The sequence below is a fragment of the Xiphias gladius genome, chromosome 5 (genome assembly GCF_016859285.1).
Source record: "Xiphias gladius isolate SHS-SW01 ecotype Sanya breed wild chromosome 5, ASM1685928v1, whole genome shotgun sequence".
Classification (NCBI taxonomy): Eukaryota; Metazoa; Chordata; class Actinopteri; order Istiophoriformes; family Xiphiidae; genus Xiphias; species Xiphias gladius.
In genome coordinates, this window is record NC_053404.1 from 13,465,105 (window position 1) to 13,485,808 (window position 20,704).

The window sequence follows — 20,704 nt, forward strand, 5'->3', positions numbered from 1 at the left end:
GGTTGTTTCCCTGTTGCTGCTGCTGGTTCTTCTGCAAACCAAAAAATATTAATATTTTGATTATTCCATGTACATTATCAGTGCTGAAAACACATTTTAATCAGACCTATTGTATATGTAAAACCTCTTTGTGATGTTTCTCATTAGCCTTCTTTATATAATCATGAATTAAGCTCCTTGTATTACTTTAGAAAACACTAAAGTGATACAGGGAGCAAAGTATTTAGAAACTACACATGGCACATGGAATCCTTACTTTGTCTGCCTTGTCCTCGGGCTCCTCCTCTGTTAGGAATTCTCTCTTGGGATAGGGAATCTGGCAGCCTGCAAACACACTGAAGAAAAAAGGCAAAGAGGCTTGTCAACTTCAAACATTGATTCCCATGACTCAAAGCTAATTAGCTAAGGGAACTGTTCAACGCTGTAGACGTTCCAAGGTTGTGTGACTCAAAATAAGCAGTAGCAAAAGATAGATAAACTGGTTACAGACTGTATGTATGGGTTTGGGTGTGCTGTAACTCACTCAGATGTGGGCAGGGGCTCTTCCAAAAAGTAAGGGTCCTGCATGGCCTGCTCCGATGTGATTCTACGGATGGGGTCCATCGTCAACAGCTTCTGCAGCTTTAATGAATTGCACACAATGTTAGGCTCAAACAAGAAACCATTAAAACAAGTGGCATTAATGACAAGTCACACTTCATTTGTCATGGGGAACCAAACTATAGCCTCATAATTGTTATGGACAATAGTACTATGTCTATACATTATGCAAAGTACATGTAACTACTCTATTACTGAGGCATTTTAACTCACCAAGTGGAATGCTTTGCTTTCTGGTTTGACTTTATGTTTTTCCATGTACTTTATAAGGCTGCAGTTTGTATATCTGTGATAGAAAAAGATTAAATATTAATATGATGACTTCAGTAAATTAACATATACAAGAAAATGCACAGCTATTACATGATTACATAAAAATTGTGTACAACAGTCAAAAATGTCTGTTTGCCAGCACACACTGCATTATGCTTTGCTCTGACTTTTGTTTTGGATTTTGAAGAAAAATGGGACAGTGGTGCTCTACAGACTCACGTGTTCCTTCTAAAGTCTTTCATCAGCGTGGAGTGTTCTGGCATCTTTTTGATGTCCTCCCAGTCTTTATCTGTAAAATGAGGGAAGGTCAGGATTACACCATGTCACACCCTCCCTCCCTTCAAGAACAGATTATTTAGATTTGTAGGGTCTGGATTACAATCTTTTTGAGCACAAATGCTCATGATTTCCCCACAATAACCCCTTGCTACGATAAGAGCATATTGAGGTTTGGTTTTGACTTACAGGGTAGGATCTGTTTTTGTTAGACTGTATATACCTGAAATGACTCTCATCTCCAAGTTTTTATACTTTCACATCAATTACTTCTTTTATTTAGCTTTTCAATAAGAACCACCTTCACTTAAATTGCCAAACATTGCAAAGGGATTGCAAAATTTGCCCTGATGCAAAATTTGTAAGGCTTGATTTCTTGCAAAAATTAAAAAAAAAAAACATCAAATAGGCTGGTGAATTACACAACTAGAGCAAGCAAAGATGGTAAGAGTAAAAAAGAAAGATCAGGAGCAGTTTAAGTGAACTGGAAAATATAGGCCTGTAAAATGTAGCCCTGTAAGTGAAAGTTTCTATGTTTGTGATTGGGCTTCATCTGTTGTGCCAGTGGATTAATGTTCAGCACCCACAGACCACATTACTGCCTAAAGAAAAGGAGTAAGAAAAAATCATGGAAATAATCTGACTCTGTTGGGAACAAAAAAATGCTTGTCCTTCCACAGCATTTTCCACTGAAAAGGGGACACAGTTGCACCATTAATATACATAAATTGTTTGAAAATCAGAAGTACTTATTTGACTTAATATATCATGTAAATCAACCCCGTTGACCAAATCAGGTAAATCATTAACAAATCAGTATGTAATATTAAAGTAGTAAATATTTAAATTGGAGTGAATTATTTTTTCTGAATATTTTTCCCCAAAGTCTGGCAGCTGTGGAGTCTCACCAGCAGGGAAGCCCATGACGTTAAAGATGCGATCCAGTTGGTCATGGTGGTAAGGGTTACTGGTCTTGATGTCCTCTTGGCGACAGTGGAATATGGGCTCAGATGTCAGCAGCTCTGCAAAGATGCAGCCAATCGCCCAGATGTCTGAAAGAAGAGCACACACCAACTTAAGCTGTCAGTAAAGTCAGTAGAACTGGCTGCACATGCTCACATATGAGCAGCTGCACAGACAGATTGTGTTGCAGAGTTCTCACCGATGGCTTTGGTGTAGTGCCGAGCCCCTAGCAGTAGTTCAGGTGCTCTGTACCAGAAAGTGACCACCACAGGGTCGAGATCGGCTAAAGGCTTCAGCGGTGAATTGAAGAGACGGGCAAACCCCATGTCCGCTTAACAATTGACAATTTAGTCAGTAAAGTAACAAGCTTAAACAATAAATAACATTTTAAAAAGGAGACATTATACATACCAATCTTTACTCTACCCCTCTCTGGCCCTTCCCCCATCACTAAAATGTTAGCTGGTTTCTGATGGAGAAAAAGAGACATGCACAATTTTGAACATGCTTCTGCAATCCAAATATTATTCAAAAATGACAGCAAATCTGCTGAGGTTAATTCGTCTTTGTTGACAGTGTTAGATATGATGTGTAATCAAGACTCTATGTTGCTTCCCTCTAGTGGACACAATAAACCCACTACATCCCACAGCAGAGGTGGTCTACAATTTCCATCTCACCACTGTCAGTGATGCAAATTGCAAGTAATTTGGCTTTGCCATAGTGTAGCTGTTAAAAATCCATACATTAATGAGACTATTATGACAGTATTTTGAAATTGTTATTTTAAAGAACCAATTGTAATACTACAAATAAAGACTGTAATGTTTCCTTTAAATTTAAATAATTAAAATTATATAAAACAAAAATGTTTCTTGTAAAAATCAATCACTAAAGCAACTCTAATATAGAACATTGTAAAACAAGTGTACAAATAATAATCAATACATTGATGCATGCTGATCTTTGCTGATCAACCTAGACCCGTTTTTAAATGATTGCAAAAACATTTAAAACATGTAATTATGAACGATGACTAGACACACACACAGGCTGACACACATTCGCAGGCCTTGAACTGATTCTCTGCCCAATAACAATCCAGTCTTTCTTCAACTGTTGCTTTGTTTTCCTTTCTACCTAAATATTTTCTCTCTCCCTCTCGTCTCCTCCCATTTTCTTTCCCTCTCTGCCCTCCCAAATCCTCTTACAAGGTCTCTGTGGAGGACCCAATTGGCGTGGAGGTAATGGATGCCATCCAGGATCTGGTAGAGCAGAGATTTGACCATTCCTCTAGGCAGCTGCAGTGGCTTCTTGTTGGCCTTAGAAGCTCTGTGGAACTTAATAATGTGCTATGGAAAGACAAAATAATAATAATTGTGGTGTGTGTACATGAGAAGTGAAATGCATCATTTTGTGTTCTTTTCTACATTTGTATGGTCACAAATGTAAGTTTATGCTTTAGGCAAGATGAATAAGGTTAATGTTTGTGGCATCTGTTTCCACTTCTTTTCGAGGGGAAATGTGAATGTTGCAGCTCTGTGGCAAAAAAAAATGGCATTTTAACTCAGCTCTGATATCCTGCCAGTTGTAACTGCCAACTGTAAAGCAGAGGTTTGACTACCAAATGCTGAAGACTTCTGGGTGTATGTGTGTGCTTCAGTGAGACTTAGCAATACATAATTAACACCATTTTGAGTTTACTTCCTTACAACCGGGTGATGGTGAATGTGAGTGTATATGCATTTAGCAGTATGAGTAATGCATTTGTGAAGGTCTATGCATTTGTCCTGCATTTAAAAAAAAGGCTAAATCTTCACATATGTGCAAAAAACAGCAGGAGGCATAAATATTTATAACCTAATTCTAAACAAAAAGTGTAAACTATGTGTACCGTTTTCATGTAGGAATCTGCAGTATGTGCATGTGTTTTCTAAAACTAATAAACAAATATTTAAAAACAAAGTATACAAAAAAAACAGATACCTACAAAACACCCAATCCCACTCATATGGGCATATTTAGTAACCAAGATCACAACATGTTTGATAAAAGTCATGTCATGCAGCTTCAGTGTGTGTTATGTGTGCATTTTACCCAGAGATCATGTTCGGCGTAGTCAAAGAGCAGCCATACTTTACGGTCTGCATGTGACAGGAAAACCTTCTGCAGTGAGATGACATTGGGGTGCTTCAGCTCCCGCAGCAGCTGCAACATATAAACTCATTCAGAGAACCAACAAAACACTCTCATGGCAGATATCATTAATGATAACAGCCAATTACTAGTTATTGTATGTCTTCAAAATGAAGAGTCTACCGGACTGAAGACCGTACACAAAGTAGTAAACACATGTACATTTAAATGCAATTTGAGAAAATAGCCCTTATTTTTTGTTGAAAAATGTGCAGTGAGATGTTTAGTTTATGTTCATGACATTTGGTCATGCATGTCTAATTTCAAAATGTTCCTCTGTGATTCTTTCTAGCTTTTCTATTTTATGTCTGTTGTTACTGACTTAACAAAAGCTACTTTGTGAAGGAAGGGAATTCAAGTATGACATGAAGGTGTTTAACAGAGACCAAACAAAAGGGACAGAGTACACCAAGCACTTCTTACCGCAATCTCTCTGCAGGCTGACATGGAGATGCCAGTGCCTTCAATCTGCTTGAGGGCATAGTCCTTATCATCCTTCCTACAAACAGAGAGAGTCAGAGCAACATTAACACCAGACCAGACTGCGGGCCCCCTGAGACCTGTCTACACAGAAACATAAAGGGGGGCACTTTGCAGCTGGCACAGGGACTCTGAGGAGAGGCTGAGTTGCATTACCTTCTGATTTGTGTAATCAAGCTCACCTCTGAGTCTCAAAACAATAGAAGGAGAGAGGAAACAGGCCCTGTCTGGCAACTGGCGAGGGACAAACAGAGCAGTGGGACTGGCTCTCACTTGAATAAATCGGTTACAACCCCTCCCTCCCTCCCCCTGGCCTAAATCATCTCATAAACCCATGCTTTGTGCCTCCTCAGGCCTCGTCCAACTGCTGCAGCATAAACTAGCTCACAGAGTCTCATAAACAGCAGCCTCCTGAAGTGAACACAAACATCTTTAAACACTTTGGGACTCTTTTGTGTGGTTCTGGCTGCCAATATGTCCGGGCTGTGATAATGGGCCTAGTATGGGCCTGGTAGCTCAAGCTGCCTTCAGCTCTCCCGAGATCGGATCCAGACACAGTTCAAGCTTTTACAGGGATTGCATCAGAAACATAGGAAAAAGGGAAATAAATAAAAGGTTTAGAAATGAAAGTTTGTGGCAATCTGTTGGTCTAGGGGTTTGAGGCGCTGACTATGAACGACAGCGTTAATAGTTTGATGGGGACCTTTGATGCATGTGATTCCCCATCTTTGTCACCCCTTACTTCATGTCACGCCCCCAGTGATTCTCTCAAAAAGGCAAAAAATGCCCCAAAAAATACTTTTAAAAAGGAAATGAAGGTTGACTGACGGTAAAAGTAAAAAGTAAAAATAGTATGAAAGAAACATACCCATAGAATTTAGGCATGTTAGATTGTTACATACACAACTGAAGACTGTTTTAGTACAAAAACAGTCTAGCTTTGCTTTCTTAGATTTTGCACAATGCAAAAACATCAAGCACAAAAATCTTATCTCATATGCCAGACTCCTCTACAAATGATCCATTTTTTAACATTCACAAAAAGCCTACTGGAGAATGGCATATCCATATTAGTTAGTGTGGAGATATTAACCTCGTGTATGATAAAAGCAACCCCTCTCCTCATAAAAAATGACCACTGAGTCCATCAACAAGTCAATACACCCCCCACATTGTTTTTTCTCTACATAAATCTCTAACAACATGCCTCCTCTGTCAGTGGCCTTGAAGGGAGAAAAAAAATGAAAGAATTAATTAAAATTTATTTGGGAGAGAGAGGGGACAGGGGCAGGGTTCACTGGCTAGAGGCCTTGCTGGTCATCAACTCACCCATCTTTTCTCTTCGCTTTGTATACATGACCGTAGGTGCCTCTTCCCACTTTGCATCCTTCGTACTCAAACAGGTCCTCGACACGCTCTCTTTCGCCGGTCAGCTTGACTTTAAAATCATAGTCCATTTTCACGACTGGTTGGGCTAAATGTATCTGCTCCTTCCCTTTTTGAAGCGTCGCTTGGGAGGCAACTAGGCTACTCCAACGAGCTCGGTGAGGTAATTCAGCTAGTTGCCTTCCCCAGCGTGGCCCTTTCTTCCTTCAGCCCAGCATTCACATCGAGCTTTTGGGTCAAATTTTATGTACCGGAAGGGATGCGCGGTGCTCGGAGATAGTCCAGGTGGAAAACGAGCCTGAAATATATTCCTTTCTCTTGTTGCTGCGTTTCTCACAGCCGGTATCTGCTCCAAAGAGACGCACTTCACTCGGTAACGACAGCGTATTGGCGCACGGCACTGTCGCAAAACGTCGTGAAGACAGGCTTGCAGCAGAGAAAGAGCTCCAGAAAATGGGTAGAAAGCATACACCACGTGGAAATTCACACTAGTAAAAATGAGAGCTGTTGTATAAGTTTCCTCAGTCATAACAACCGAATTATGAATTTTTTTTTACTTATTGTGGCATATTTCAATGCTATAATATAGGCGCACAAAGAAAAATGTTTGTTACCTATTTTTGTCTATCACCTCGGTATAACAGAAAATATTTATCCATTCGTTCTGAATTAAAGCGAACAAGATGATTATATTTTGCTCCGTATACAATATTAAGCACGTTATATCTAAATGTGTGATACTAATTAGAAATACTTATTAGAAAAGATAAATTTATTTCCACTTTAAAGCAGCAGAGGCAATTAAAACAGTTATTGGGCAAAGAAATGCAATGGAACAACATTCAATAAAGATGAAAATATAAATGAATTTAAATAGAAGAAAATAAAACGGGGTAAGAGAATTAAAAAGGCAGTTACAGTGCAGTAATAAGTAGCCAAATTTAATGATGAAGTAAAAGGGGAGGTACATTGAACAAAGGTACAAGAAAAAAGCAGTTTTTATGATCTGTGGCTAAAGTTGGGGAAAATATAAACTCACCAAGGTGTTACAAATAAGCACAAAATATGATCAGCTTAAGGCATTTTATTGTAACATTGCCATTGCTGATATCCAAGAACCCATTACCACAGACTCACTTGAAGAATAGCAATATGATATATTGATTTTTTAACATGGAAATATTTAATGATAAAATGGCCATATCATCATGATGTTGCAAAAGCTGTTTTAGCTGACCATGAACATGGGTGTGTGAGAGAACAAACAAAACAACAGCCAACAACCTTTAGAGGGAGTGGTAAACAAAACAGTGGCAGGTTTGAGATATAAATATTTGAATGCTTGAAATACTTGGGAAAATAATAATCCTAATCACTAACAAAACCACTAAGACTTTTTATCAACAACAAATAAACGTTTATGGAGGAATACTTGCTACAAATTTCTTTCTTTGGCATTGGCTACACTTTATTCTCATATATGGTGATGCTCTGATGAAAGACTATAAACTGTATAATAATGGTGGTCAGCCATAAGGTATGTTTCATATATTGTAATTTCACCTGATATTATGTGTGGTAACTTATTATCATCTTTTTTCTTTAGACTACTTCATGTTGGAGGTCACTGGCAGGGCTGTTTCGTAGTTTGGTTTCAAACATGAGCTCATCAGTCTGGATGCTAAAGAGGTCAAATCCAGTACTTATGTAAAAGCGTAAATATCATGCATTTAAAATATGAAAGTGTAAAATGAAATAAGTGCCTTTTTTAAAAAGTGTTTACTTATTCAGAAAGGTCTTTTAAGAGTGTCTAAATTGATTACGACTTTCCATAAAGATAAATGTATGTTGTAGATGGTCTTCCCCATACTGTAGCACCATCACGTTTAAAACTGCAGAAAGTAAAAAATCCATTATTTCCGCGTGAAATGTAGCGGATTTAAAGTATAATTTCACAAATGGAATGGATAATTCTGCTGATGTGCAATTATGGACAAAATATCTTGAGCTATGTTTTGCAGATGCCGTGTTACCTAGGAACTAATGTGACCAGGGAGATTGTTTTTGACGGACGGTGTATTGTAGCACCACTGGTCCCATCTTGGTTTGAGAGAGAAGGGAGAGGAGAGCAAACCGTCCATATTACAGCTGCTTTGTCAGGTACTAAATTCCGTTTGATGTCATTGTCATCTCTTATAAAACTATGCTAGGGTTAAGTTTTAAATGCCATGCACATTAACTGCTTGATAAAACTGTGTGTCATATTAATATCGTAGAAGTTATTCTGCCTCGCAGCTCGCTGGCGAGTCAGCTAACCCTGGTGTCGACGCGCTGCTGTTCGCTAACCTTAGCGCTCAGTTAGCAACTAAAGCGTTGCGCATTCAAAAATGACATTTCGCATCCTTGAAAGGTGCACAAAAGTGATTGTTCTGTTTGGGTGGCAACGCAGTTAATCATTGCCTGGCATTAACATCTCGATTGTCCAATTCTTTAATAATGCTGACAAGATTCTTTGTCTTTCTTTCTATGCCCTGCGTTTACATGCAGGAGACCTCCGCTTAGTTTCTCGTGTCCCGCCTCTGTAGTGCAGTGATTGGATGCTGGGTGTGTCAGTCATTTACACCAGGCCGGTGATTGGTGGCTAACCGGGATGACAACGCCAGTTTTGTTGCATTAGTCCCCTGCCTTCAATATGGCCTTCCGTAGCTACTGTTGTAACTTGGCTAGTATTAGCTCACATGAAGACTACGTTGTTATTAGGATGTTTCTTGGCTATTCCTTACAGTGAATGAATCGCGCATTTATCTTCATGTTAAATTAGGTGAATTTACGGCGCTAGTCTTCGGGCTAAACGTTAGCAACATTAGCAAGATTACTTTAGCCTTCATCAGTCTACGTGGTGGAGTCTTTCGATAGAAAATGGATGGCGTAGACTTAACTGTCTTCCTCGGTTAGAGATTAGTCACTATAAGGCTAAGGTAAATGACATACTCTAACTTGCATTGCATTGTTCCTCTAGGTTCAACTAAAACCCTGTAGGTGCATGATACATAGCTGAACAAAACGTTTGTTCTTTATCTTTCCAAAAGACAATTAAATAGCCATTTGCTTCTTTTATTATTGTTATCCCACATATTGTAACGACAAAGGTGCATGCCCTCTTTAGCTGAGGAGGCTCAGTGTGTGGCTTCAGCCCTTATTTTTTGAATGCTAAATGTAAAGCTGTAGATTGTAGATTCAGAGGACATTTCACCCCTGACTGACACCGTCACTCATCTGTCTGTCAGCACTTTTCACGGTGATGGACCCTCCTGGTGGGGGAGACGAACGGCGGAGGCAGGCAGAGCGTCTTCGACGGGAGGAGGCATACTATCACTTCATCAATGAATTGAGTGAAGAGGAGTACCGCCTAATGAGAGACAGCAACCTGCTGGGCACCCCTGGTGAGGAGGAGGACATCTTGATATGTTAACGCACTGATTGGTGCATGAAGTGTATGAAGATTACAAAGTGTATATTATGCCAAGGTCACAATGTATGGTATATAATCAGAGAGCAGAGATACTTCTTTATGACCCACTGCTGCTGACAGCACATAACCTCCTGCATGTCCATATGTTTCACAGGGGAGGTAACTGCTGAGGAGCTGCGGCAGCGTCTTGATGGAGCAAAAGAGCGTGTTTCATCTCAGCCCCGTACCGAGCAGCGCTCGCAGACTACTGATTCTGGAGAACAGCAGAGCAGTAGCGGTGAGGGAGAGGAGACAGGGGCTGGAGGGAGACGAGGGGCAGGTAGGGAGGAGGGGGAGGGACTTGTCTCCATCTGATATTTCCACTTCTGGCTTTCACTTGTCAATGCTGAATGGCTTGGGTTAAATCGCTATTGATTAACAAAGAAGCCAAAAACATTAAATAATAACACGGCGTAATGTTTTATGACTGGGCTTCGAGAACAGTAAAACAGATGACAAACAAACCTCAGTTTTAGCAAGGTTTAAAAGGATTGCAACACAGTTCGTTCAACTACAGTGGAAGTGCTGGCTTTGAATAAGGTATGAAACAGTTTGGGTATAACTGTCAGTATTGTAATTGGACAAGAGGTAATGGCAATATTTTTATTATAGTTTTCTAGATAGTAGATTAATAGATTTTGGGATAGACACGTTAGTTTACAGTCTTACCCATATTTGTTTTTTACAGGGGGCACAGAGCCTGGAGCAGAAACCTCTAATGGTGACTCATTACTGGAGTGGCTGAACACTTTCAGACGTACCGGTAATGCTACTCGCAGTGGGCAGAGTGGCAACCAGACATGGCGTGCTGTCAGTCGGACCAACCCTAACAGTGGAGAATTCCGCTTTAGCTTGGAGATCAACATCAACCACGATCAGCCAGAGCCGGGGGAGCATAATGACACCGTGGACACTGCAGAGCTTCCAGTGATTGCCCCAAATACAACTTCACCCTCTATACGTGCTACCTCCTCCTTCTCCAACCCTCGCCCTTCAGCCATGTCAAGGCCAGCTCCGTACCCCTCTCCCCGCCCAGCCCTCAGTAGGAGGATGCAGACACGGCGTACACGCAGCAGCAATACCACTCTTTCGATGAGCCCCCCAGCACTTCCTGCACCAGTGGCCCCCCCAGTTGCTGTTCAGAGGAGAGGTGCCACTTTGCACTCTTTAGCACCACCTCCCACTGTTCCCAACCCTCCCCTTGATCAAACTATGCCTTCCCAACATCAAGCCCTCAGTGCAGAAGTAGAGCAGGGGCGTGATGATATGTCTGCTCCTATAGACTGTCCCTGTGTATCACCCCAGTCTGGGACTCAGGCCCCAGCAGGGGGACATGAATCACGTGGCAGTAGGACTCGATCGCGTGGTCGTGCACGCAGGGCTGTAGCAGGGGGTGGGGTTTCATCCCGCTTATCTAGGCGAAGCCGTTCCCCCTTGCACCGAATACCTGTTGTCAGCACCACTCCACCATCCAGCAGTGGTGTCAGTGGCTCTAGCATCCACACTGTTGAGCCAGGCAGTGGCACAAGCTCTGTTTCCATGGAGACAGGGGAGGCTGGTGCAGAACCTGCAGCTCTTACGGAGCCAGCTGTAGAGACAGGAGAACGTGAGGGTGAAGCGCATGTAGTAGGAGCGGGAGGTTCAGCGGTGCGACGGCACCCAACCATTATGTTGGACCTGCAGGTGAGAAGGATTCGACCTGGTGAAAACCGCGATAGGGACAGCATCGCCAGCAGAACACGCTCACGTGCGCGGGTTGCTGAGAATACTGTCACATTTGAAAGTGACAGTGGTGGATTTAGACGCACCATCTCCCGCTCTGAGCGGGCTGGGATCCGCACCTATGTGAGCACTATCCGGATTCCACTGAGGCGTATCAGTGAGACAGGCCTCGGGGAACCTAACTCCACCGCACTGCGTTCCATTTTGCGCCAGATTATGACTGGATTTGGGGAGCTCAGCTCTCTGATGGAGACAGAGGCTGATTCTGAAACTGTTGCACCTAGCCATACAGATGCTATTGGCACAAATAGTAACACTAGCCCAGCCAGTCGTCTGCATACAAATGAGAGCTCAGTTGGCCAGGTTGGCACAGGTGGGGTAGATCAGGAGATGGTGGGGCTGGTGGGAAGTGAAGAGGACCAGGGTGGGCAGGCCAGACTCGGAGGAGGGGTAGTGAGTACTACAGAAGGACGTGCCACAAGCAGAGACACAAACAACCTGGTAGAAAATGGTACTTTACCCATCCTGCGGCTGGCACATTTCTTCCTGCTTAATGATGAAGAGGATGATGAACACCCTAGGGGCCTGACCAAAGAGCAGATCGACAATTTATCCACACGCACCTATGGTCAGGCCAGCCTGGAGGGAGAGAATGGTCGTGCGTGCAGTGTCTGCATCAATGAGTATGCCCAGGGCAACAAGCTGCGCCGTCTGCCTTGCTCTCATGAATTCCACATCCACTGCATCGACCGCTGGCTCTCTGAAAACAACACCTGCCCCATCTGCAGGCAGCCCATACTTGCAGTACATCATGACTGACCTATTTGCTCACAAACACAACTGTCATATTCCTGGCTGGCTGAACTGAGCAGACCAGAGTGGGCTTTGCATGTACATAGCGCTTTCATGGTTTAATTTCTTTGAAAATACCGTTGTGTTGAAGTTGAAGAAGGTTGAACCAAAAGTGCAGAAAAAAAGAAAATATAAATGCAGAGAATTAACAAAACTTTATTTTTTTAGACTCCTTGTTTTCATCAACTTATTGTTTTATTTTCTTCTTCCTGTGACCTGTTTTGCTGGTCTCTGTCACAAAGCTTCAGAGGCCCATGTCAATGGATGGCATTAATGCTTAAGGAGCTCCTGTAGCCGCTGCTGACTAGTCTCACTTAAACTCTGTAATGTCTGTTACATGTGACGTCTCTTTGTCACAACTGGAGTACACAAATCACTTCTAGACTTGATTTATTCAGTATAATCTGTATATAACTCACCAGTGCTTGTATTTAAGGGTTTTGAATCATGATGCTCCTCACATGCCATCTGTTTAGAATGGAAACAGGAAAACTTTTTTTTTTTTTTTTTTAACTAACTATTTTAAAGTTTCAACAACCATTTTAAAGTGTCCCTTTACAGTTGGTTAAGAAATGTATGATTATTGGGATGTGTATGAGCAATGTATTTAATTTTGAAATAAGTTTTATTCTGTAAATCTGGTATTATTTGTTTAAACCCTCTCCATACATCTTTCCCATATAATTCCAATACAGAATTCATCCATAAAAGTAACCCACTAAAATAGGCCACTTCAAAGTCATTAACATCACCCATATGAGCAGCACAATTCAAATGAATGCAAAAGGCATGTGCATAATCAGGAGTTCAGAGTTGTAGTTTAGTATAAAATTGTGCAATACAAAGAGAGAAGACAGTATTGTTTGTTTTGCTGTTCATTGTTGTTTACATTTTAATGTGTGATTATCATCTCCATTTTAAAAAAAGACTTGTAAACCCTAAAATCAGTGTTTCCTCTTGCTTCCTGTTGCTTATTTGGAGCCATACTTGACAAACACCCGTGTCATGAAGTTGCATTGAGTAGTTAGCCCAATACATCTGCTGAGCTAAAACCTGAAACATACATACATTTTTGTTTTGTTTTTTTCAGTTTTCCAGCTAACTCAGAAATATTTCTTGATGAGATAGGTGCTGGAAAATTGTTAATGTTTGGAGCATCTGCAGCACCTTTGGCTCCAAAACTACATTTAATGCTAATGAGAATCTGTTGACAACACATCTCTTCCTCAATGGGTCTGTCATAGTGCAATGGTCGCAGTCTAATTAACACCTGAATAAGGAATTGTTAGTAATATGATATTCCTGTATGCTCTTTATGGTTTACTTCTCCATTACATCCACAGATATTGGCATTTCTAGTGTAGCACAGGTGGATTATTTAGCTGAACCACCTAGTCAGTGTATTCCTACCAGGGCCACTTTGTAAATCAACGATAACAGTACACAGGAGCTACTACATCTCTGCACTTAACATGCCACTATCAAAACTGCAGGAATGATGCAGTATAGTTTGTAAGAATATGTGAATTGGGTAAATGTGTATGGGTTAATTGTGTGTGTGCATGTGAGTGTGTGTGTGTGGGGGGGGGCTGAAGGAAAGGTTTAGTGTCCCAATATACCTGGTTCTCAGAAGGCCTCTGTTCAGTGAATATCCATCTTGGAGACTTGGAGAGGGTTGTGGCCGCTCAGTGCAGAAGTGAATATTTATTCTATTCGTATTTAATAAGATGGAAAACAACTTTTGAAATATGAATATGTATTATGTTACAATGTGTGAGAGTAAATAAAACAGTTATGATGACTATGATACTATGTAATAAAACGAAGACATGGGTTTTTCTTCTCTGCTCCTTAACGACGGAATAAAATGCAGCTTTGTCATGCCCAGAGATCTGGTGTGTATGGGCGTTTGTGTGTGTGCGTGCCAAAAAACGAGTAATTGAAAGTTGTGTGTGTGTGTGCCTAGTTTTGAGCTACAGATGTCAACATCTAGCCGCGATAGCGACCAACAAGCTTTCTGTTTGTGGCCATACTGTGGCGAAAATGTGTGCTTTGAAAAACCCAGACATACAAATAGAGAGAGGAGAATTGGATTATGCTGCAGAATTGACTTTTGAAAAGATTCTATGAACGTTTTCGGTACCTTTTTTTCGCCGTAAAACTGGGTCGCCTTTGGGGTGAGTCTTTTTGATGCTGGCATGGCCGCTGACCAAATTCTTGAACAGCTGGCGTTTCTTCAAAGAAAAGATGGCGTATTTTCTTCTACAAATGAAAAGTTTAATTCATAAGCAATAAAATGCAGCTTCGTTAAATTCATACTCAGAGGTTGAGGGTACTGCTACAGCATCACTTGGATCTGGTATGACCAATAGTTCTTTACAGCTATTTTTAATTAGGTATTTTTTCATATATCGTTAGGTCTCGTAAAAGAACCACATAGTCGTCCACTAGCTCTTAAATATTGAAAGACGGATTGGAGAACATTTCCCAAAAAAGTTCTTATTTGTGTTTATATTATATTTTGCGTCCAGAGCCTGGGTGCGCGCACGCATCTCATCATCCGATGCGCGCTCCCGTGATTCAATTGAACGGACATTAGATTTGTAAAGCCAGTAGGAGTAGTAAGAGGCAGTTGCCCTTCAAAATAAAGCTTTACAAATAAATTCTTAAACTCCTGATTTGTACTCTTTTAATTACTTGTTTAATGTAGGGCAGCAGCTCACAGTTATTTTCATCACGAGTTAATCTGCTACTCAGTGTCTCCTTTGAACGATTAATTATTGGGTTGATAAAATCCCTTTACATTTTCCTAAAGCACAAATGGACATCTTGTTGTGTACCATCTATAGTCCATACCCAAAAGATATTGAATTTACATAGAACAAAGGAAATCATCAAAATCTCACAATTATTAGGCTGGAACTAGAAACTGTTGGGCATTATAAAATAATATTGATGATTATTTTTCTGTTATTCCACTAATTGATTAATCAACTAATCAATTCAGCTTGAGAGTAAGTGACTTAGAACAAAACAGTAGTGTCTCAAGAGGTACACATCAGAAGAAGTGAATTTAGTGTTAAAGTAATTATAATGTTGTATAACTAACACAATATCCTACGAAAATAGAGTTATATGATTATCATAAGGACATACTTTTTTTTATCATACATGTGTGGTCTTATTATTTTATTTGGACTGCAGTAAATACAAAAATGTAGATCTATTTGGGTCAGAAAAGAGCAATGTGGACCATTTTAACAAATTAGCCATTAAAATATATTCACCTGATGAATACACCATATTTTGCTAGAAAATATTTGTTTTAATGAAGTAGTCTAATCTAACTAATGCTTCTGAACCTAATCATATCTACAGTTGCACCATAAAATGAGTAAACTGAGAAACGGATACAGGTAAAAATCGCATTGTAATCAATTACATTGAGATTCCCCTTGATTTTAATTCTAACGTACATTATTTTGAAACCAGTGACCGGAGGAAGCACAGTCGTTATTCCGTGAGATTTGACGCTGGCTGAAGCTGTCTTCTACAACATTACCTCCGCGGTCCAAGAGCGAAATAATGGTCCGTGAGCAGCAGCAGCAGCAGCAGGAGCGGCCGCAGCCTGGGCCCGGAGCAGCATTCCTCTGCTCTGCCGGTGAGCCATGAGCATGCCACCGCTCCGGCCTCCTCGCCCCAGCCTCACCGACACTTGTTCACCACCAGCAAGATGTATTTCAACCGGAGAGCTAAGAAGATACACAGTGAGGGAGGTAAGCTTAAAAAAAAATCAAACACCTTATTTAATCTTTTCTCGACCGGCGTTCCTCCCGCCGCTTAATTCGTCACCTGTCAATGTAAAGTCGTGTTTATCCCTTTGTTAAGAATAGGCCTGATTGGGGATATAAGCGGCCTGTATTTAATCGTGCGTATTTTCGTATGTGCTTAGCATAATAACGGGAATCGGACTGCGGCATGCATGTGGGGTGACTTGCTATACCGGTATTTATACTCCGGTCTCATTCATTTTTTGGCACCGGCTTTGGGATGCAAGGGCAAGCAGACCGCAGTTGCCTTCTTCAGGTACAGTCTGCCCTTTGTATAAGCATGTACTTTTATATATTGAATATCATGATAAGTGTAGGGATCCGTGCCTTGACATCACGCAAAGATAACAACATATTTATTCTTGATAGGATAAATTTGAATGCGTTGTATGGTCTTATCACTATTTATGGAATGTACTGAATTTACCATGGGATCATTTTGGTATTATATCATTTTGTTGCAACAGACTCTTGTATCTTGAGCTCCTGAATAGCATCATATGGGGCATTTTGGTATGGGTTAACTCGCCTAAATACGAAAATGTATTAATATGCGTTTAAATTAGTCCATATCTAAATGTTAGTACGTAATATAATTTATTTTTGCGTTTCAAACGTCCAACCATAAGTTCCTATAGATCAGTCCTAGAACAGCCAATTACCTCGCCGACTTAAAAAACCATGTGACCGTCTAAAGCGCGCTCCTTACTCTGAGCTGTTCGGAATATGAATCTCACCGTACCTTAAGGCCATCCATATCTAGAACCTGGAAAAAGGAAGGTTCCTTTTTTTCTACACAGAGCCTGTGTTTGCCTGTTGCTGTATCAACCACGGCTGTATTGTTATATAAATTCCCATGACGAACTGTATAGTTTTGACTACAGTCCCACTTTTGGCAGAAAATGCCTCATCTTGTCCTCAAAGTTGGAAAGAGGATGGGATGTTTAAACAAGGGACTGCACTGGATGATTTCACACATGGCAAATGGACTTTAGATTGTCCTAGAAGAGATGTGGTTGGCTCATACAGTAGCTTTTAATAGTGTCTGGCACATACTGTCGGTCTGCATTGCTGTTGTGTGTGTGTGTGTGTGTGTGTGTGTGTGTGTGTGTGTGTGTGTGTGTGTGTGTGTGTGTGTGTGTGGCTGCATGCCTCTTGCAGCTTCCAGAAATAGAAAGCAGGGCAAATTGCGAGCAGAGATGAGCGCCAACTGGGCCATGCTGTCTTCAGGCCAGAGGTTCCCAGATATTTATGTGTTGTTAAAAAAGACAAACAACTGGATCTTTTGACAATGAGGGAGCACATTTTTGCCACAAGAAAGCTCTAAGGTTAAAAGCGTTCAGCACCTATTTCAAAAGGCAGAGGAATGCCTTTTTTGACAGTATAGTGACAAAGAGTACATAACTCTCACTTTTACCCATCGCATTCGTAAATTTTTTTTAAAGTAAATACATCAGATGGATTTATATGTCTGTTAAGTGACCTAGTCATGTTTAGTTGACCTAGTCATGTAGCAGAACTTCAAATATGAGATTTACTAGTTCTCTTCCTGTTTTTATCAAAGCATTTAATGAGACTTTCAGTAACATTGATGGATACCTTTTTGGCTTCATTGAGTCTACAAGCTGTTTAACAGTGTTTACCACTGCCACATGTAAAGCGTAGCATGGAAATGGAGGGGTACTCCAGTATCAGCATCAGTCGGTATGTACATGTGTTTCCTCCTGGATTCTCCATCTTGCCTTCACTGTAATCTCTCGGAGCCTGACCTCTTGATTCTTTGCTCCAATTAGCGAGCTGCCGCTACCAATCTGTCACATATACTCACACACTCTCAAACACATTGACACACAGAGGAATAATTTTATTTGTTTGTCTTTAAGAAGACCATAAATAACGGGTGCTAAAAATTCTGACCATGTTCCTAAGAGCATATTTTGAACATACATATAAAGCACCTCTCACATTGAGTGAGACAGCACAATATACTGTAGAAAAAAGTATTTTATAATTATGACCCAATATAAAGCAAAACAAAGTGTAATTAAGATGTCTTATTGTTTTTGCAAATTATCTTGGATAGCCTACATGATTTGTATTTAAATGTAAGGAGACATCTTGTCACAGTGTTGGTAGGTCTAATTGATGCCTGAGTGATAGAGCTTCTGAGCGTCTGTTTTGAGAAGATAATGAATGGTTGTCATGGCTGCCAACCTACTGAAGATGCCATCTGGGAGATAGAGAGAGGCCTAATAAACTGCAGCAATGAGGTATTTACATCAGTTGGACACAGGGAGGCACTCCGGGGCAAGCTGAAAGCGTTTTGGTCAAGTCCATTTCTATGTGTAACTATCAGACCTACATCTTTCATATGCAACATGAATCTCCTCTTGCTATTAATGCTTCTACTGACAGGCATGTACAAACACATTTGCAGTGCAGTTACTGACATATAGATGTGTTGCGTGCGGTATGTTTACATTGACTTGTTGTCTTGTGTGTGTGTTGTTTTCTCCCGCCGCGGCCTCTCTGGCGCCCACAGAGCAGTTAGTGTTGACCACCATTAGGCAGGAGGCTTCTGAACTGCAGGACCCAGGCCAGGGTGCCGGCGCTACCATGCGCGCCCGCCTCACAGACAGGTTTGACAAAAGTGAGTTTGCTCGAATTAGACTGGATGACACCCAATTTGTGTCCTGAGTCCCAAGGTGCATGTGGCCATGCCATGCGCAATGGCTAGGAGCAGCTGTCTCCCGACCCCCGGCCCTCAAGAGCTACAATGTCTAGTTACTGAATGTTGCTGGTTCTCGTCTGAAAAGGTTAAGACATAATAGTACTGCTTTGGACCCTGAAGAATCTGTAGCTCCTTGGGGCCTGGAGTGATGAATGCTGACCAGGAATTAACCCTCTCACTGCATGTGCTTGTGGATGGTGGGGTGACCGCTCATGTCAGACCATGCTGATGAAGACAGATCGATATACACTGGGGTCTTTATGCAAAACATTCAATATGAATACATATGCATGCTGTAGAACCCAACACATGCCTGAATAGACATGTACATGTAAATGAACACTGTTGCATGCATGTATGACACATAAATGACTGTGAGCTGAGATTAGAGAGGGGCCAGGGGAGTAGCTGCACGTTGGGGCCTTGCATGTTTTTGCTCTTAAAAGATGTACGTTCACTTGTGTGTGTGTGTGTGCGTGAGTGAGAGAGAAAGAGAGAGTGTGTGTCCATAATGCATTGTCAGTGTGTGTGGGTATGTATATGTTCATATGCATACATTAGTGTAATGTGTTTGTGTGCGCGTTGCAGTCTCACCTGTAGGATTATCAGGTTATGGATTAGCAGCAGGTGAAGTTGCAGAGCAGACACAGAGGGGATTATAATGCTCGCTCACTTGGCCTGTAAGAGGCTTTCTTGCATTACTTCCTACTCCATCACGGTGGCAAATGGACCCACTGGGAATGCTTGGGACCAGGTGATTCAGGACCTGCAAATAGGGCCTGCAGGTCACCTCCGAGACCAGGACAGCCATGGGACAAAGGGGTCACCCAGGCAGACGATGCTCTGTTGGTAATGCTTTCCTGACCACACAGCGGGATTGTGGGCTGGACAGAGGTGTATGGGTTTTTTTTTAAATTTTTATTTAATTAAAGTTATTGAAATAAGTGAGGTGGTTGTGGTTTAGTGTTTATCTTAAGAACACTTGGGGGCTGTGGCTGTTAGAGGATTAAAACCTGAGATCTTGGTGTTAAGGGGCATGACTCCAAAAACTTTGCCACCATGTTGCCAAGACAGGGAGATAAAATGCGATGAGATAAAATATGCATACTCTGAATTTTCATGTAAATTCAGCTTCCCAATTGTAATTGCATCAAAATTTTGGACAGCTTTTCACATCATAAAAACAGCCAGAGTATCTGTCCTCAGTGTGGCTTGTGGGGAGGGGAGTGCTTCAAAATCTGGGGATAATTGTAGCTTTCTAGTATAACTGTTGTTATGATTAGTAGCTATTTCGTTTCTGGCTCATTTAATATCTGGGCTGTGTGTTTGGAAGAGTCCATTTCTAATAGACATGACTGGATTAAATGTGTAAGCATCTCAAAAGCTATGTTTGTGCCATTTAAAACACAATTCTGGCAGTCACGCTATTGATACAGGCACTGAGGGAGACACCGTGATAGTGGTTGTTATTTGAGTCGTTTCTTGAGCGAAGGCTAGGGCACAGCGCCAAGGCAGAGTGAAATATGCTCTGCCGCACTGGAAAATGTAGATGCATTATACAGCCTGTCTCCATTTGTTATTCAGTGGCCTAGGCTGCTTTTTAAAGTTTGGCACCAGGCGAGGGCACGCTGGGTTCAGCCCAAAAAACTAAGTTAATACTCCATAATTAGATAATATGAAGCTTGCAATGAATGATATCTTCTTCAAATGACATTTATGATGGATTTATTTGTATGCATTTTCAGACTGCATTTCCCTTGTTATGCTTACTGGTACAGGTCATTTTATCTTCCCACTGTTTAAGATGTGTTAAGTTTAATAGGCTTCTACACACAGGTATTCACAGTAGAGAGGAGGTAAAAGGGCTATTAAGCTTCTCTAACT

The 20,704-nt window shown here is 41.2% G+C and overlaps 3 protein-coding genes across 8 annotated transcripts in view; 2 read left to right on the forward strand and 1 right to left on the reverse strand.

Annotated features, from left to right (window-relative positions):
• Window position 1: 1 nt before the first annotated feature.
• On the reverse strand, window positions 2-6,619 carry cdk8 (cyclin-dependent kinase 8; the record flags this gene model as incomplete). Its single annotated transcript, XM_040127546.1, has 12 exons — window positions 6,118-6,619; window positions 4,732-4,807; window positions 4,210-4,320; window positions 3,324-3,464; window positions 2,524-2,581; window positions 2,312-2,443; window positions 2,058-2,201; window positions 1,093-1,162; window positions 814-886; window positions 524-621; window positions 257-335; window positions 2-31 (listed from the first exon to the last, which is right to left on the reverse strand). Coding segments are annotated over exons 1-12 (1,140 nt in total), but the record flags the coding sequence as incomplete, so codon positions are not given.
• A 1,580-nt stretch (window positions 6,620-8,199) lies between these two features.
• rnf6 (ring finger protein (C3H2C3 type) 6) lies at window positions 8,200-14,124 on the forward strand. Of its 3 annotated transcripts, none has more exons than XM_040127272.1 (4): window positions 8,200-8,334; window positions 9,462-9,617; window positions 9,801-9,965; window positions 10,374-14,123. In XM_040127272.1, the coding sequence occupies exons 2-4, from the start codon at window positions 9,476-9,478 to the stop codon at window positions 12,224-12,226; spliced, it is 2,160 nt and encodes a 719-aa protein (XP_039983206.1). In that variant the 5' UTR covers window positions 8,200-8,334; window positions 9,462-9,475; the 3' UTR covers window positions 12,227-14,123. The 3 variants fall into 3 exon arrangements, with proteins under 3 accessions (XP_039983206.1, XP_039983209.1, XP_039983207.1); XM_040127275.1 differs by having other exon boundaries at window positions 8,202-8,334; window positions 9,801-9,923; XM_040127273.1 differs by lacking the exon at window positions 8,200-8,334 and adding an exon at window positions 8,346-9,152 and having other exon boundaries at window positions 10,374-14,124.
• Window positions 14,125-15,853: 1,729 nt separating this feature from the next.
• The window catches only part of atp8a2 (ATPase phospholipid transporting 8A2), a 49,504-nt gene continuing 44,653 nt past the window's right edge, over window positions 15,854-20,704 (forward strand). For all 4 annotated transcript variants that reach the window (XM_040126665.1, XM_040126667.1, XM_040126666.1 and 1 more), the window contains exon 1: window positions 15,854-16,035. In XM_040126665.1, the coding sequence (XP_039982599.1) occupies window positions 15,993-16,035 (43 nt within the window). In that variant the 5' untranslated portion in view covers window positions 15,854-15,992. The remainder of the gene's footprint in view (window positions 16,036-20,704) is intronic.